The sequence below is a fragment of the Pseudoliparis swirei genome, chromosome 18, assembly GCF_029220125.1.
Source record: "Pseudoliparis swirei isolate HS2019 ecotype Mariana Trench chromosome 18, NWPU_hadal_v1, whole genome shotgun sequence".
Lineage (NCBI taxonomy): Eukaryota > Metazoa > Chordata > Actinopteri > Perciformes > Liparidae > Pseudoliparis > Pseudoliparis swirei.
In genome coordinates this window covers 8,824,325-8,843,696 of record NC_079405.1, presented here as the reverse complement: position 1 = coordinate 8,843,696, position 19,372 = coordinate 8,824,325, and the positions used below count along the sequence as shown (strand labels likewise).

The following is a 19,372-nucleotide window of genomic DNA, read 5'->3' as shown; positions in this document are numbered from 1 at the left end:
TCTCCATGCGGTGTTTTGTCATGGAAATATATGAAAAACAGCACAGAGAAAATATATGAATTTAGAACATATTTTGATTATCCATGGATCAGACATGTGTTGCTAAACCTGTTTAATCTTGACGGTGCTGAAAGTTATCTTCCATATGTGTCGGCTGAATATAGAAATGAAACGAGCGGCAGTCACCAGTACCTGAGTCTGTTATCTTTTATGAAAAACGATATGAATATTTCCATTATTCAGTATGTTCAGATGCTCCTGGAATGCTTTGTTTTGTGACTAAGCAATTACAGCTGTTAGTTCTTACCAAGACAAAATCTCAAACTCTTATGAAGATATTGTGGCTGTACACCAGTGAGTCTGTGTAACATCGAACTGAGGAGAAATGACTATAATATTCCGTAGCCTCTGTGCCTATGTGGCGGGCCCTCTGGCTCAGCAGAGAGACCAGAAGCAGATGCTGCTGAGTGCAATTTGTAAAAAAAAAAAAATGATTCCCCTCCTGACAAAAGTGACATTTTAAACCAAACTGTTTCCTCCAGCAACAAAGATGAGCCATTTGGTCTCAAGGAGCATGCAGCTCCTGCATAATTCATTGCCTAAGAGATCTACTTTCCAGTTGTTGTGAAGGATTTGCAACAGCCGGTGAGTGCCGCACAGATGCAGAGCATGCCAATAATCTGTTGGAATTATTTTATTCTCCTTCTGTATCTGAAGACCGATTTAGAACGACGCCACTTGGTCCAGCTGAATGAACCTGTCTCACTGAATAACTCTTTTTGTCCCCGTGGAGGGGGGATCGGGAACGGGTAGAGGCGGGGCAGTCTCGTATTGTTTCATCCGTTTTCAGTGATGGGAATTGAAATGTAAAATGTGTAACATCTGACGGTTGCCGGTTTTCATTGCATCACAGTAAACACGAAATTAGAAAAAGAGGAAAAGAGAGGATCTTCTTGCCCTGGTGTTCTCGCTGCTCTGGCAAAAAGCAGTTAATTAAAGCCCTGCCTTGATGTAAGGTTTATGCTATTAGTTGAGACAAGCGTTTTCATTAGCTGCTGTGCCACTGTTGGGCAGAACTGTGTGGTGAGATAGAGGGAGAGGGCTGTTGACTAATGCTTTTGGGTATTTCTGTTTTGTCTGGTTCTTAGGGTTTGGTACCGAAAACCGCTGCCAATATGCCCAATATGGCCGGTGCTTCCTTGCGGTGCCTGAGCCGATTGAAATTGAAAACAACTAATATTTTAAACTTCTCTGGTGACTCCGCCCTGTCAGCAGGTTACGATAGCCAATCATTTAACTTTGAAATGACTGCGTGATCCCTGCGGAGCACATCAGCGCCAGGCTGGGCGCGATGGGGAGACCGTCACCCGTGCCCCCGAAAACGTGGAGACCGATGATGACAAGAGCAGCCTTAACTCAGATTAGGACCGTAACGTTGATTGCACGTGTTGCATTCATAAAAGTAGGCTCAGGCAATCGTCGTTTTGTGCTCTCTTTTTTGAAAGTATAGGTTCAGTCCCCGGTTTCGTTTTAAAAGTACCGATTTAGCACCGTATCGGAAAAAAACCAAACGATACCCATCCCAATTCGTTCTTCTATTTGACCTGTGGCCCACCTGGATGCCATCTGTCACCAGTTATGCTCTCTGTCCTGCGCGTAGAGCCTCAGAACATCATGCTGTCTCTGAGTACACCAACAGTTATCTGTATCTTCTGTGAAGTCTGGATGTTACCCTTGGCATCCCCTTGTGACAAGTTGCTGGAGGCATAAAATGTTAATGTGGGCAACTAAGAGGAATCGGGTTGGAGCTGAGGTGGAGTCATCACCACAATTAAAGCAAATACGCCCCCAATCATGCCTCAATGTCCTCTTCATGGAACACTTATTTTAATAATTGCTGTGAGAGACAGATTGTAGAGGAGTTTAGGGTCTTTCTCAGGACATGGGTTCAGTCTCTCGTGTGGCAGCTATCAGTAAAATTAGTAATCATGAGTCAAACTACCAATTTATAGTTGTTCCTAAAGGGAAACAATACACATGAATATAATAGTTCTTACACAAGTTGTTGGTTTATGTTCCGTGTTTATTGACAGTGGCAAAGCCAGCAGTATTGCAAGGTCTAATATCCATATGTGTGTGATTGGGATAAATATCTTTTTTTACATCAGGAGTTATATAAACTTCTTTGGGCATTTGGATCAGACCCCAAGGATAACATTTTAGTAATAAATGCGCAGGGGGAAAGTTTGCCTAATTTCTCATGTTATTACTGTGTAACTAACATTTCTAAAAAAAAATATTGGATTACAATGTATGAAAACAATCAAGTACCAAAATGGACCTTTATTTTTGATCTGTACTCGATAAAATCGATAAATATGGTTTCTAAAAATTGGAACCTGGAACCTTTTGGTGCCAATTAGATGCAAAAGGTTGAGTTAGTTATAGCACTGCTTACAAGGGTTTGTGAGACGTGTTGTTTGCCTTTGTTTATCTAATTGCGATACTAAGTAATTACTACTCATATTTAACGAGCCATTAAAATAGCAAACATTAACCTGAAGCACTTAAAAGTGTTAATTTAGCATCACAAGTCCAAACATCACTCATTTCAAAGAGTGAAGCTACTTTTTCTTAAGAGTGAGTTCACTGAATTGCACTTAACAATCTGTAATATTTACATAATTGCAACTATTTAAATTCACTGGAGCTCTTTTTACTGCAAGGATTTATGTGTGTTTTTCCTCATCGTTTGATAATTGTCGGTAGCTGCATGTCATTACATTTAGGGGTGCATGAACTGGGTGGCGACAGATGTGTATACTGATTTATTCATAAGCTATGTACTCTAATTAACCAGGATATCCAGACCAACACTTGAAGCAAACAGATCACTCATTTAACCCATAAATAATGTTCTTTCTCTTCCTCTGGTACTCACCTCTCATGCGCACACAGACATACACACACACACACACGCTGGGAGGCTCAGGCCTGTACTGTCCATAGTGTTTTATGAATAAAATGGAAACTCCATCAGAAATTACCTCATGATTACGAATAGGAATTAAAAGAGAAGACGAGATGAATGGGTTTTGATTTGTACTACATATATAATCTTTTCCACCCCCACGTTTTCATTCTGGCCCATTAGGAGAAAATGTCTTGATAGTGCATTGTGGTGTTTTTTTCGATGTGTTTTATCTATCTGGAAATGTTGTCCTTATTGTGTTGAGGTGTGCTTCTTGCACTCTTAAACATCTCTATACTGTACTGTCCTTGTTGGATAGAAAAGGACTTGGAAACAAAATAGGAATCTCTTATTCCATTTTCATGTCACTCACTGATGCCAGTAAATGTTTTTCATGTAATGGGTGCATTTCGAGGAGGCATTTGATTTCAACCGTTCAGCACTTTCCCATAATCCCTCACCAATTGTCTTCTTTTTTGTAGAAAATTGCATCCATCTGAGTCTCGTCTCGCTCATACCAAAGCCAGACAAGAAGAGCATTAAGTGTTTTATCCTTGGACTCTTCCACCTTGTCTTCGGAGCAACGGCCATCCTCTTAATATACACACACAAACATGTTGACTGCTTAGAGGTCAGTTGCACTTTGGCGGTGCTCGCAGCCACGCAGAAAATGTAAAAAACAAAAAAAAGTCATACTTTATATGCAGCCTGTGTACACAGCTTGAATGATTCAGATGTGCACAAGAGGCACAACTGAAAACTGTCACTGAAATGCCTCCAGTGGGGAAGGCCTCTTATTTGAGAAACAATCCAACCAGGATCAGAGTGTCAGCCACTGGGTTGCCTCTGGTGTTGTGTGTGGCCATGTACTCTTTCTTTATCCAACCACTATACACACTGTGATTTGTTGTAAATGTATCAAATGCAGCTAGGATGTCACATGTGCCAAAAGCTCTTTACCCTATTGACGTGCGCCTCGACAGATGTTGCTGATGTGCTTTCGTTCCGTCTCCCCTGTAGATAACCACACCATGGCGTCCCACTCGGCAGTTAGTATTCGGATCCTGGATGTGAACGACAATCCTCCTGAACTGGCCACACCGTACGAAGCCTCGATATGTGAAGATGCTAAACCAGGCCAGGTAGGTTCTTCCTGATTTCAAAATAAAAAATCTGGTCATTTTTTAGATGTAATGTCACGGAAATATATGAATCTGTGAACTTATGAAGTCGAAACCAGATGGAGGAAACGTCATGATATCTGTTTGCGATATAACAGGTTAAAGATGGACGTTGAGTAGTTACTGTGTACACTGTAAACCCGAATAAGTTAGTAGAACTCAAAAAATTTGAGGCAATATATTGCCTCAAATTTTTTGAGTTAATGAACTTTTTTATTTGATTTTGCAGAACTTAAAAAGTTTGATGACTTGCTACTTGTACCTTTTGATTACAGCTTAAATTAAAGTGTTAATTTAGCTCAACTCAATTATTTTCAGTTATTAGTACTTAAAATGTTCAAGTTTTCAAACCACTGGAATAAGTTCACAGAACTTAAAAAAAAGTACACAACCACACCATTTCATGTAACAACAATCACACCATTTCATGTTAACCAAACTCAATGTTTTCGAGTTCACATTAGTCAAATGTTTTAATTTGTTTACTTAAAAGATAAGACTCGAAACTTAATTTTTGTGGCAATTTATTGCCTCAATTACATTGAGTTTAACAAACTCAAAATTTAAGTCATGAACATCTATCTATTGAACAGTATTTTCTTGCACTCACATTTAGCACACTGCAATATTAAAATAAATAATTTGAAAATATACTTTAATAAATTGTAGAGCTTAAACTTAGAGCTGGTGACATAAAACAATACCAACATTTTTTGTTACAGCGAAAAAACACTGCTCTTGGCTTCCTGAGTAGTGCAGCATTTTGGATTAAATACAACAGAACTGTTTCAGAACATTTTCAGGAAAAAAAGAAAAACTTCCATCTTTATAGTGGCTGATCATTTTAATTATTTGAATGAATATGGGCACAACAAATAAAACATTTCAACTTTGCAACCAAAGTTAAACTTCCAAAATAAATTGTATCTTTACGTTTAAAAGATAATGATGATCTTTACCGCTATAGTGGGTTAAATATTGTTGATAAATTGACATTAACAGGAAACACGTACATGAGGCATAAAAGAATTTAAAAAAAATGTATCTGCACAAAGATAACAACCCGAGAACCATGACCTCTGCCTTTTTTTCCTCCATAATACACAACACAATAACATACATGAACAGATCACATGATGGCGCTGCATTGCAAAGCTGCAAGACGTGATCATAGACCTTTTAACTTGAACATGTTGAACCTTTTATAATGGTATACCGCTGCAGCCTTCCGTTTCTAGGTCATCAAAACATTCTTGAGGGTCTGCAACTTCGGTGACAGTTTGCCACTTTCTAGGCCAAGTAAGATCTTTTGAATGAACTCAAAAGTCTTGGCAAGTGCTTTGGGGTAGCTGAGGTGTAGTGCATACATGAATCCAAAGACTACCAGGAAGGCATCGCCAAGTCTGGGAGACTAACCATGACATCACTTTCAATAATCACAGAGATTTTCACAGGGTGGTAGTGAACTGCACTTGTGTTATTGTCACTGGTGACAGTAAGGAGGCCCACTGCAACCCCATCAAGCTCTGGCTCATCAGACTCGTCCTGAATGAATGAAAAGAGATACCAATCACAAACTAACACATGGAACAGCACAGATGACATAATGTATATTTCCTTAACCAAGTCCCAATGAAAACAAAGGCCTCTTTTACAAGGAGACCTGTGTCTCATTGTAAGAGGGGAACAACATAAGATCCATGTTCTGCACACACAAATCAACCAAATTACCAGAGAATCCAAGTGGTGAGAGACTGAAACCAAGCTAAAGGACATTTACAGGAACATGTTTTACTGAACATCTTCTCACTTGCCAATACAGTTCCTTTGTAGTGAGGCGAAAACAGACTATACCCGAAAAGTGTATGGGTAGACTAAACAAAGGTAAGTCCTAAAAGATATTAGTATTTTGATGAACTGTTTACATCATGCACACGTAGAATCTGTTAGTGACTTAAGAAGACTCACTGTGCAGGTTCTGAAGAATCCAGATACATCCTCGCACAGATAGACAGGGAGGCCGTGGAGAACAGTCGTACGTTTGGTGTGTATGTCCTGGTTTTCCTATTCAGATAAACACATTTGTACATTTAAAATAATCCATTCAGAACATATGGCCACAAATAACCTGTTCACATCTTTAATGCAATCAAACAAATGTCAAACACAGAGTGGACTAATTGCAAAATTCACAAAGCTCATTTGAGTCATTGAACCTGTTCGAAGTTCCACCGGTTCAACCTATGAAGTGTGTAATAATCTATTTACCTGTTCATCGTGGATTTTTAAAATTTCAGCCAGAGCATCTGCTGTCTTTCCAGTTCTTGATGCCTTCTGCCTAAATAAAGTCATTAGTCGTGGAAGATGGCGGTCAAGCTCAGCATAGAATCGGTTGGGCAGGTTCTGATTGGTTATCCTCTGGAACTCTGCATACAACTACATTGAAATAACAGCAACAAATAAAAAAACATTCAATTTGAAGAATCTAGCACATTTATTAAGCCGACAATAGCGGTCAAATGAATAAGAATCACCATTTTCACTTAAAGAGAGATGATCCATATTACCTCAGAAGATCTGATTCAAGTGGTCTACTATTTCCTGAATAGCTGTGTTCGAGACATGAAGGATAGCCTGCATCTTTAGAAATAAAGAAGCTAAATTTGTTTTAAGTTGATTTCTTAGACTGCCAGTGTCACACTGATCACCGTTCCCCACTTCTCTGCTCTGGTCTGGGCATTCGTCATGCGAATCACTAGTTTCCTCAGAAATACTGGCTTGAAGAATATGGGGATCCTCACTGACAATATCAGTTTGAAAGTCAGATGCAAGACCTGCTTGGTGTTCTCTACTTTTATGAGAATTGAACGAGGAGTACACATTTGTGATATAGCTACAATCCTTATATGGGCATGTCACCGTTTCATGATTTTCAAATGCTTTCTGAGATGACTGAAAACGGCTGAATTAGAAAAGGGTTGCTGAAATGTGCATAGGGGCATTTGAATAACACAGGCCCCTGACTCTGCTCTGTACAACTGCTAGGTTGTGCTGTATGATATCTTGATAAATGAGTACTCAATGAATTAAGTGTCTGAAACGTGCAAATGCAATCGGTGTAGAGGCATGGAAGAGGGCTGATTCTGGAAAAGTGGCTGTGCTGCAGCCTACAGTGTTTAAATAACTGCATTCTGGAGGTGCAAGAAGCTGCACAACTTACACTTCCAGATCATTTTGGAACCAGCAACCTAAAAGGCAAAGAAAAATGACAAAGTTTAGACCAACATCTAAAACTTTTAAAACAGATTTACTATTACTTACTAATTAATATAACAAGTTAATTACTATTAGCTTACCAAAACATGATCATGGACTACAGCTAACACTGCTTTAAAATTGCATGTGTTCCATTTTGTATGCGATTTAAAACTAAAAGTAAATATTTGATTTGAAAGAACACTGACTAAAAAGGACCAGTAACTGTTTCCTATTCATCAGAGAAGAGAAGAAAAGGAAAGACTGAGTTTTGAATGCTATTACAAAATTTTTGGCACAATTTTCTCATTCTAAAAATATATAATGTGTGGTTCTTAACCTTTAAATGAGTCCAAAAATATTTTACTGGTTGGCCACCTTTTTAGGAAGGCTTTTTTTTTTGTGGAGAGAGGTTGATGCAAATGCTATGCCATAGTACAATTACTGTCAATTATTTCATTTTATTTCTTCAAACAAGATTTTTCTGTGCTGTTCTTTGATATTTCTTACTTAAGGACTCTTCCCACAACACGTTGTGATTCCCATGCAACAGCCTGTGAGGTCCTGACACCCAGGTTAGGAACCGCTGGTATAATGCACTGACAAACATAGTTGACAATACATAATTTGTTGGTGGCATATCTAAACATTTCATTTATGCAGCTTACATGCAAGTCTCAATAACACCACCGTAAAACACTATCTATCTAGGATTTGCCATACAGGGTCTAACAATAACGTGTTTTTTATTTGACGTGCACAAAAACAAAAGAAATGCCAGAGATGCGAGTGACGTGAATAGTCAAGCATAAACACCGGGCGCTCCCCGTGAACCAACAGAGAAGCACGGGAGATCACTGTCAAGTTACGTTAGCTAGCGTACGTTCGTTAGCCGCGATGTTCTCAGTCGAACAAGGTAGTCTAGTGGAACACCTCGTGCTCCTCCGCTGGTACGTCGTTACGTTAGCTTGCGCGAACCGACGTGCGTTAGCTATAGTACCTTAGTACACGAGGAGCGTACGTTAGCCAACGTTAGCCGCCACTTGTGTCTCTGAGCTCAAACCAGCCACTGCTGAAGTTGAGACAGACTCCGGCAGAGGATTGGAGTCTCGGCGAGTGAAGCAGACGTAGCTAGCTCGTAATGTCTCTCGCAAAGTCTAGGAAATTATTTTAAGTTTTAGTTTTTCGAGGTTTGGCAACTGGCTGATTGTAACATAATGTAAGTAAACACATTACACATATTAACGTATATATAAAAACACTTAAGATCTCACTCACCTTGAAAACAGTCCGAGTCGACGATGACACCACAGCCTCGTGCGAAAGGGTGCAGGACGAAAGTATAGTCAACGACTCATGAAATCCCATAATGCACTTTGATAACGGCCAAAACACGTGATGACTCCAGTTGATTTACACTACAAGTTGAATGTGAATTTTCAGCGTTACGTTTTATTTGTCGTTGATATGTTACTAGTTATTTTGTATTATCATGACAACTTCAATAGTCTTTTATGATACTGACTAAAAAACAACTAAAAGCACATTTTACTGTGTATTTTACACTTTTATTGTATTTTAGCATGTGATTTAGGTTTATTTTAAAATCATCCATATTTAAAACAATAGAAATAACAGGACTTTATCATTTGCAGCATATAATTACTAAATTCTATTACGTTGGGCGTACGTTATGTTTTACAAAATAGTTCCATTTAATCAAAATATATTAGTTAAAATTACTCAAAAAGAAGAACATGTTCCACCAACTTGACATATTTAAGTTAGTAGAACTTTCTCTAAAACTTTGAGTATACACTACTTAATCTATTTGATTAATTTGGACGTTCGGGTTTACAGTGTAGTTACACAGATTGATCCTCCATTTCCTTGGTGTTGATGATACTGAAGGCAGGAGTTAAGGAACAGCACTGTGCCCTTGCACTAATACATTACATTAACAGCATAACAAAGAAATACTTGTAACAATGCCACAAATAAACCTATTAACTGTGGGTAATTCAGTTTGGAAGGCAGCACCAAAAGCAGTGCACAGGCCACACATTAATAAACACATCATATGTATTTGTGTACAAAACGCAATGCTAGTTATTGATGTGAAGCGAGTTGAAGTGTACTCAGTCGTGGGTAGTATAATAGAAACATCGGTGATTGATTTTTGCATGATACACATTATTCACAATAGTACTGTAGTAGATGAGCAAGTAAGTAGGTCATACGTGAAACAATTACCCACAAATATTAAAGTTACATAGCTCCATTCCAATATTTGACTCGATGCATCAAACATCATTAAAATACAAAAATAGAGAAACAATTATTAATATTCCTTATTCCTGTAATCATTATTGATTGTGACCTCTATCTTCACTGAACATATTAATACTATATTTGGATCTCCGTCAGTGAAGGTGTCTGATACTGAAAGCGTTTTGTTCTGTGAGCTTATTTAATTTAGACTAAATTGGTGAGTCGTAGATGGCAGCATGGTCACCGGCATATTTAATGTGTACTACCTTCCTTCCACCTTCCTTTATTTTAATTTAGATAATGACATTTACAAGTTTCCCCAGACTTAAATGGACCATGGCGATACAGCCAGTCTATGCAAGAGTCTTATCTATAATAATACATAGCATGAGAAGACTTATGTAATAAATAAGACATATGTAAGACGACTGAGGAATAAAATAATGGAATCCAATCTTGCGTGCGGAAAAAAAGGTAAATAAGTCTGAGCCAACACACATTAACAGTCGCAAATACAGATGTTTAATATCTGTGCCAGAGCATTAATACAGCAAATGCATAAAGACCATATCACAAGTTGAATTTTGAGAGTGGATATTTATTTTGCCCTTGGGAACATATTTGTTATTGAATATTCTAAATTCAAGGTTTCAACCAAAGGCATCAGTGGAAAATGTGAGTTGTTCAGGCATGACCTACAAAACGTACATACTTCCTCTGAAACATGACCAATTATCAGACAAATTAATTTGCTGGATAATGCCCAAGAAATAAACCTTGAGTTTAAAGTATATCATTTTTTTTTTTTTTTTTTTTTTTTCCCTCATCGCACCCACCAGCCATTTTCTTGTCCATCTCCAACGGCCTTATTATTTTCATGTCTGGTTTGTATCGTTTTCAATTGCACACTGTATGACACTTAATACCGATGGCAATTTCAAGATTCAAGATTCAAGATTCAAGATGTTTTATTTGTCACATACACACACAGGGTGTGCAGTGAAATGAAAGTGGCAATGCTCAGCAGGAATGTGCAAGGGCAACAAGTACACACTATTTACAATAAAAAACAACACAATGTTTACAGTAAGTGTGTGTGTGTGTGTGTGTGTGTGTGTGTGTGTGCCTAAGAGGGGCAGTTGTGTGGGTCTATGTGGGGGTTCTGGTGAGGTCGGAGTTCACAATCCTGATGGCCTGAGGAAAGAAACTCCGTCTCAGTCTCTCTGTTCTTGCAGCGTGACTACGGAGGCGCCTGCCTGACCGCAGCAGCTGAAACAGTCTGTTGTTGGGGTGGTGAGGATCCTTCATGATCCTGCCGGCTCTGGTTCTGCACCTCCTGGTGTACAAGTCCTGCAGGGTCGGGAGTGTAGTTCCAATAGTGCGCTCAGCCGAACGCACTACTCTCTGCAGAGCCTTCCTGTCCTGAGCGGAGCAGTTGCCAAACCAGGCTGTGATGCTTCCTGTCAGGACGCTCTCTACAGCTCCAGAGTAGAAGGACTGAAGGATCCTCTGGGAAACTTTAAATTTCCTCAGCTGCCTGAGGTGGTAGAGGCGCTGCCTTGCCTTTCTCACCAGAGTGTCTGTGTTTGTTGACCATGTCAGATCCTCGGTGATGTGGACTCCCAGGTATTTATACCCGCTCACCCTCTCCACAGTAGTCCCGTTAATCCCCAGTGGTGAGTACGTCCTCTGTTGTTGTGCCCTCCTAAAGTCCACAATCAGCTCCTTAGTTTTGGTGACATTCATGATGAGGCTGTTGTCCTGGCACCAGAGTGACAGATCAGCAACTTCCTCCAGGTAGGCCTTCTCGTCGTTGTCGGAGATCAGGCCCACCACCACTGTGTCATCCGCAAACTTGATGATGGTGTTGGAGCTGAACCTGGCCACACAGTCATGTGTGTACAGGAGTACAGTAGGGGGCTGAGGACGCAACCCTGGGGGGATCCTGTGTTCAGGGTGAGGGATTTGGAGGTGTGTCTGCCCACCCTGACCACCTGTGGCCTGGCGGTCAGGAAGTCCAGGATCCAAGCACACAGGGGTGTTCAGTCCCAGCTCAGTCAGCTTGCCGGCCAGTCTGGAGGGGACTATGGTGTTGAAAGCTGAACTATAATCAATGAACAGCAGTCTCACGTAGCCCCCCCTCTGGCTGTCCAGATGAGAGAGTGTGGTGTGCAGTACCTGGGAGACAGCATCATCCGTGGATCTGTTTGGGCGATAAGCAAACTGCAGCGGGTCCATGGAGGAAGGGAGGAAGGCGCAGATGTAGTCCTTTATCAGCCTCTCAAAGCATTTCATGACCACCGAGGTGAGGGCCACGGTCGGTAGTCATTCATACATGCTGGAGAAGCATTCTTGGGCACAGGGACAATAGTGGATCTCTTGAAGCTGGCGGGGTCCACGGACTCAGCCAGGGAGGTTGAATATTGTGGTGAACACTGGAGCTAGCTGGTTAGCACAGGTCTTCAGTACTCGCCCAGATATGCCATCTGGACCTGCAGCTTTCCTGGTGTTCACCCTCAACAGAGCCCTCCTCACACTGTGCTCGGTCACAGAGAGTGTGTGTTCATCCCCAGCGGTAGAACTCACCGCTACGCTTAACGGTGTTGTTGTTAGCGGCGAGCTAGCGCTGTTGTTGCTAGCCTCAAACCGTGCATAAAATGAGTTCAGGTCGTCCGCTAGGGATGCGTCGGCACTCACCATTGCTGGGGTCTGCTCTGGTAGTTTGTGATAGTCCGTAGCCCCTGCCATAGGCGCCTGGTGTCGCGCTGCTCCATCTGTGATTCCACTCTGTCTCGGTACTTCCTCTTGGCGTCCTTCACCGCCCTCCTCAGTCCATAGACCGCTGCCTTGTACTGTCCATGTTGCCGGATACAAGACCGGAGTTATAGGCAGCAGTACGGGCGTTCACAGCTTCACGGATGGATCTATCAACCCACGGCTTTTGGTTAGGAAAGTCCCTAACTTTTACCGTGGGGACGATGGTGTCCGTTAGCATTGCTATGAGGCTCATTGCTACTACCCCGAACTCGCTGACGTCACTGGAACTGGATTGGATCATGTCCCAGTCGACAATACTCAGAGCGTCCTGTAGCTCAGCCTCTGATTGGTCAGACCACCGCATTACGTTCCTCGTCACTACCGCTTCCCGCGATCCTTTGTTTATACTCCGGAAGCAGAAAAATGGCGGCATGGTCTGATTTCCCTAACGGAGGGAGAGAGACAGCCTTGTAGCCTCTCTTGAATGGCGTATAGCAGTGGTCCAACGTTCTTTCCCCTCTGGTAGCACACGTAATGTGCTGGTGAAAGTTCGGCATGACTTTTTTTAGGTTTGCCTTGTTAAAGTCCCCAGCCATCATAAAGTCCCCAGCCATCATAACTCAGCTTTCGGGCAAAGGCCCAATTTGCCAAAGACTGTCAGATAGAGGGTCGGACACAAATGGTTATCCAACATTCATTTTTTATTTTTTCATTCCATTCTGATGGAGATTAAAAGTCAGTAGCTTTGAGTGGTTGGAAGGTAGGAAAGGCGCTGTATAAATGAAAAAGCCCATTTACAATTCATATTTCACAAATAATAATAGTTGTATTTATATCAGCACTGTTGTTGTTTAAACTAAATATAGTTGACACAGAAGTTTCGATGACTTGCCAAAAATCTTTCTGCATGCCATTTAACCTTTTAAGCGCCAAGCTTTTTTTAGGCCTCTGCTCCAAAAATTGCACACCCAAACTAAAAAGGCCGTATCTCTGCAACCACTAGGGCAATTTTAATCTTTTTTAAATATTTTTTTTCTTTTATTCAGATGTGTACATATCAGTCTATATGTTACTGGGCAAAGGTAAATGAAGATGGCACACAGAAAATATTTCGAAATGTCAGGTCCGAATTGAAAAAAAGCACTTCCAGGAGGATTATATGTTTGGAATGAGGCAGTTGAAAGGTTTAAAACTCTGATGAAAATTCCAATTCTTAAATAATGAATCAATCTTAAACATGTTCCATTACAACGCTATAGTTATGCTTATGGTAGTTATCACCCTAATTTTTGTTAAAACAATGTCACACAAAAAGGTGACACAGCAATTAGCCACATAATGCACATAAATGCCAAAATAGTAAACAGGTGACACATTTTATGTTGCATCATTACCCAGCAACAATCAATATCGTGAGCCAAGACAAAAAGCTAATCTTATGGTTATTTCCGATCCTGTATCACCATTAAAAACAGACAGATTCATTAGGGTGTTTTATTCTCCTTACGCAGTCAACAGGCCTTGGGCTAAGTTAAACCCAATTATCATGTGCAGAGCAAAGGAATAATTAAAAAAAGAGAGCAAGGCTTTAAAGTGGGGCCTCCATGCTGGAAGCTGCATTTACATGTGTAATGAGACTGAGGCCTCCCCTCCCCTTGATCCACACACTGTTAACCACTTACAGCCCCCCTGTGCATCCGCAGCGCCGCTCGCGCCGTTCTAGAACATTGTCTGGTCTGATCTCGCTCACTCCCACCTCGCTCCCTCGCCCATCCGCTGGAGCCCGCATTAACCTTCAGCTCCTAATCGCACTGAGATGATTAGTCTTCCAGCAAGAAGATCATTGCTAGCTCTCGGCATTGTGAATTAAAAGGTGTTTAGTGTTCTCATTAGAGAGAAATGCAGAGACAGATTTCACAATGTATTTACAAACTAAAAAGACGGGGGACTCCAAAGACATACAGGGGAAATTGAAATTCGGCTTCACTGCCGTCCGACAAGTGGCCGTCTTATGACATCCGACACTATCTGTACATTTTCATTCATTTTCTTCGGCACCATTTTTTAAACTCTTTTTGTTGTTGTTTATTCTCTGTGGAGTCTCTTTTTGTATGTTATTTGGGGGATTCTGTCGGAGTCGCCTGCTGAGATTGAATGAAAATGTGTTGCCTCGGGTCAAAGGCTTCCTAATGCTCTCTTTCACCCTCAGGGGTAACCACCGGGGGCACGGGGGAAACAATTTTCTCCTCTGTTATTTTCAGAATAATATTAAAATAAATACAGTTGTCCTTTAGTTGTTGGCAGCCACTGCACTTTTACCTTTGAAGACTGGAGTGAGTGGTGTGAAGAAAATGTTTTGGGTCTCTAGATTGTCTGTCTGCGCTCGTGCAGAGCCTCGGTGTGTGTCGTAATTCTTTTTTGATTAATGGCAAGGATAGAGCCTTTTTGAGCCTCAGAGAGAGCAGTGAATGAGAAAATTGACATATATATATATATATATATAAATATATAAATACATACTGTATATACCCAGCATAAATATATATATATATATATATATATATTAGTGCTGTGAAAAATAACGCGTTAACTCAGTTAATCCAATTACAGGTTTAACTAGTTTTTTTTTTTTACGCATTTAACGCATGCGCAGAATGAGCTTCCAATCCGTCTGTTGTTGGTCGTCGGGACGAAAAAAAGTCACTTGCAAAATGAGCTTCCAATACACCACTTCAATCTGAACTCTGTCCGCTCTCATGCAGACGGTCTGTTCATCGGTAATGATCCTTCCGCAGGTTCACCTACGGAAACCTTGTTACGACTTTTACTTCCTGTAGATCAGGGTCTCAACACGTCGATCGCGACCTGCCAGTCGATCGCGGCGTAGTGTTGGTAGATCGCATGACATTAAAGAGATTGGCCCGCCCCCTGACATGTTCTCTATCGCACGTCTTTGTTCTTTTATTAAACTAAACGTCTGTTGTTGATCGTATCTCCACAGCAGCATGTCATTTCTGTCTCTACGCGTTGCGTTAACACTTATCGATCTCCGTCTGGCGCGCCACAGAGCTCCGTGCGCGCGCATCGGGACCGAGCAAAAAAAGTCACTTGTCAATCTGTCCACCTTTAGATTGTATCATGGTGGAGTTAATGGTTGACAAACAAGAGAAAAATGCTCTGTTTAACCCTCCTGTTACCTTTACATTTACGAACATATTTTACCCTCGGGGTCAATTTGGCCCCAGCAATTAAAACCTCCAGAAAATTCTTAGAATTAATATTGCTTCCCAAGTTTAAGTGTGAGGTACTTTATGTTTGTTTGTTGACTACCTAAATAGCCCTTTAAATAAATAAAAAAGTTGATATTTCTGATATGTTTGACACAGTGAAATACAGCCTGGGGTCAAATTGACCCCAAAGAACACCGACATTAAACATTGAATGGGGTCAAATTGACCCGAAAGGTAACAGGAGGGTTAAACATTCTGTTTAGGATGAAGATGTATTAATGTTCCATATGGAAGAAAACTGCTAAATAACTGCTGAGTTGCAGCACCATTGTATAGAAGAATGTATAAATGTATATATCCGTCTTTTGTCATAAATCTCTATGTTCTCACAAAATATACCGAGAATATCGGTAATATGTGATTAATCATGATTAATCCACAAAAACCTGTGATTAATCCGATTAAAAATGTTAATCGTTTCACAGCCCTAATATATATATATACACCTTTCCATTGAAGTGAGACCAATAACCGTTAATGTTATGAGGATAAACAGCGTTGAACCCAAAAATTGCTTGTAAACACAAGTCAGTTTAATGCTAGTAAATTTCTCCCCTTCAATAAGGGACATTATGATTCACAGGACTCTAAGAAAAATAATAGATGCTGGCTCTCTGCCCTCACCAAAAACTCTTTGGTCTCTTGAGAGGTAATCAAGTAGTTTGGCAACTGTCCAATCAGAGCATATTGGCCATGTCCGATATTGAAACCAGCACTTGGACACGGATATGGAGAAAAAAGATCTTGTCACACAGCCTTTATGAATCTCTGCATTTGATCAATTGATCCATAATGGGCTCTCCTCATCCTGCCTCTGCAGGTTAGAAGAGCTCTGTGCCACTTTCTGAAGTGCAAATATCAGCCACACACACACACACACACACACACACCTACAAGCACATACAGTACTTACCTTTGACTTCACTGTTGCATGTTTGCATGTATTTCGTTCAGTTTGAGGAAGCATGTTACCAATACTGGGCTAACTTAGTCCAATTATATTTCTATTATACATTCTCTTGTCATTAGCATACAGTAGAGTCACTCTTAGCACAATTAACACTTATTTGATTCTAGTTTATAAGATATTTTAGCAGTTCAAATAAAGTGGTCTGTTCAGTTGACCTGGGTATTACACACAGGCCAAGTGTAAAATAATTAATTGTGCATATCAAATGAAAATAAAGGTAACGCAGCAGTTAAAGCCGACGCGCTAGCACATTAAAAGAAGTTTCAATTAGCATTTCACAAATGCTGACATTGCTCATAATTGTTTGCATCTGTGCGTCGTGTTTGTGCAAAGCCATGTTTACTAGGCGTCAGCTTGGAATCCAACTAATTACAACCAAGGATGTCACATTAAGTCGTATCTCATTGTCTCCTCATCGCAGCTCTGTTGATATATACAGCAGTAGTGACACGTCATATATTACTCGCACATTATAGCTAACAGAGGGCCTTCTTCCCAGGATGCACTTATGCATTCAGGAAAACAAGCAGCCAAAGGTGAGGCCCAGCGGTATAAGCATCAGCCAACACACGTGTGTGTAAAACAACCTTCAATTTAGTCTCAGCTCCCCAGCTCTTGGAAATAAGTATAATTGAGTCCGTCTTTCTTTTACCTGGAATAGACAAACAACAGCGAGCCGCCATCCTTTGCCTAACGCATGTGTCCATGGACCCGGAGCCCTTTGCTCAGCTTGTCTGTTCAACAGGGTTATTGCTGTTTGTTCAGTGTCTAGCCTGTTCCACCTTTTTTTGAAAGCCTGCTCCGTCGGCAACTCCTTTTATCTTTCATTTGAATCAACTGTATTGCTTGGCTCAAGGTTATTTTCCATGTTGACATTGCAAATCAGCTAAAACCTGCTCATGAGTCATAATGATGATCACTTGATTGATAGCAGGACTTTAATGTGGCTAATTATAAGTAAATACTCATTTATTTTGGACATAAATCCATCATTCAAGCTGTCAGCGGAACAAGGCGCACCGTGATGTACACGATGTGTTTTCTGTTGCTGGTGGGTTTTTTTTTTTACCGATGTGACACGTTCAATGACAACACAGCTCAGCAAGTCATTTGTTTATGTTACTGTGTTTATTGTGTACATGTGTGTACATGTGTATTGTGTCGCGGTGACCCAATGCTGTTCTCACAGTGACCATGTGGGGACTCACCTTCTACCCCACAACAGTGAAAATGAACGCGTCCATCTCTTCCCCCTCGTCTTGTCCGTCCACCGCGGCTGAATCGTCTTCGCTCTTTCTGTTCACCACAAATCATAACATGAAGACAATTATACACGGCCGTCCCTTCACAGACGCACGCGACAGGGAAATAAAGACATGTCTGCACACACCCACACAAATGCTGTTTACACACAGCCTTCACTGTCACACTCTTAATACATGAGATCAACCCCCGGTTTACTCGGCTAATGAGGAGCGTTGCTTTGTCCCCTGTTGTGCGCTGTGTGTTATCACGCGGTGTCGTTCATGGACTGTCAGCTCAACGGGCTCAGGTCTAGCCTTCGCTGGAACCACAGAGAGAATCAGATTAACCTAAGCCTTTTAACTGTGCTTGGATTTGATCCCGACCCGAGAGTTGGCAACACAACCTATTTTCTTTGTGTTTGGAGGGAGAATGCATGTGGAGCGATGGGGAGGGGTTGGCAGAGAAGTAGATACAAAAAAATAGGTGACATAGGCGAAGCAGCTTCTGCTTGGGGACACCGGTCGAGCCGGGGTCATGACTTGTGGTCAAGAGATTAGACACGCGCTGAAAAAAATGTCAGTGGGACAATCTGAATGAATACACTTCTTTCAGGAACTGGTCTCACAACCAGTATGACTCTATTAAGTGTTACGAGTATTAATTGTGTAAAATGAAATAGGCAAGATGGTTGTTAAGATGGGAGTGGTTTTGGTGGAGACCCTTTCTCAAGGAGGAAAAACCACAAGAAGCCACTGCTCTTGCTCTTCTCTTCTCTCTGGACGGTCTACACCACCCAACTCTATACTGAGTTTGATGTTCCTAGGTTAAATACATGTAAATCACATTCTAAAATAGTCTCAGATAGGAATCTCTTTGACCTAAAGACCTACATTTAATTTAAATTAAAACTAATATAAAACCCTAGTTTATAAGTTGTTTTCCTTTTTTAATTTTTATAAATTAATTTTTGTTTTTGTTGTTGTTGTTGTTTCTGTTTCGTTCTGTATTCTTTTTTGTTATTTTTCCTATGTTTTGCATTTTCTTCCTTCTATAAATATGTAAAGATAAGATGGGCATCATCTGAGCATCTTCACATGGGGTATCAATTGTCTGAAAGACATGTGTAAATATCGAAGGGAGGCATAATTTCAATATTGAAAAAAAGAAAAGCAATTATTAAAACTGATATAAATCTTGCATCTGCACAGATGTGTGCACGACGGAGGCCGACACATGCCCTGTGTCTTTAGCCGACATATTTTTAACACGACTCTAAAATACCCTTTTGATTTCATTTCCCCAATCTGCTGCACCCGCACTGAAGACTGCAACTGGGAAATTTGATTTGTAGGCAGAAAAATAAATGAGACCGTTTTGATAAATTCGTTTTCAAGATGTGACCCAGTTTAGGTCGATGTATGAATTTGTGAAC

At 40.7% G+C, this 19,372-nt stretch overlaps 1 protein-coding gene and 1 long non-coding RNA gene across 3 annotated transcripts in view; one reads left to right on the top strand and one right to left on the bottom strand.

The window, feature by feature from the left end:
- The window catches only part of LOC130208752 (cadherin-22-like), an 85,397-nt gene that overhangs the window by 48,546 nt on the left and 17,479 nt on the right, over positions 1-19,372 (top strand). Inside the window, exon 8 of the mRNA XM_056438054.1 lies at positions 3,992-4,113. Coding sequence (XP_056294029.1) covers positions 3,992-4,113 — 122 coding nt within the window. The remainder of the gene's footprint in view (positions 1-3,991; positions 4,114-19,372) is intronic.
- Positions 5,564-8,761, bottom strand: LOC130208753 (uncharacterized). 2 transcript variants are annotated; one of them, XR_008834480.1, is made up of 4 exons: positions 6,720-6,825; positions 6,421-6,588; positions 6,121-6,216; positions 5,564-5,697 (listed from the first exon to the last, which is right to left on the bottom strand). It is a non-coding gene; the product is annotated as an uncharacterized LOC130208753 (long non-coding RNA). The 2 variants fall into 2 exon arrangements; XR_008834481.1 differs by lacking the exons at positions 6,421-6,588; positions 6,720-6,825 and adding an exon at positions 8,686-8,761.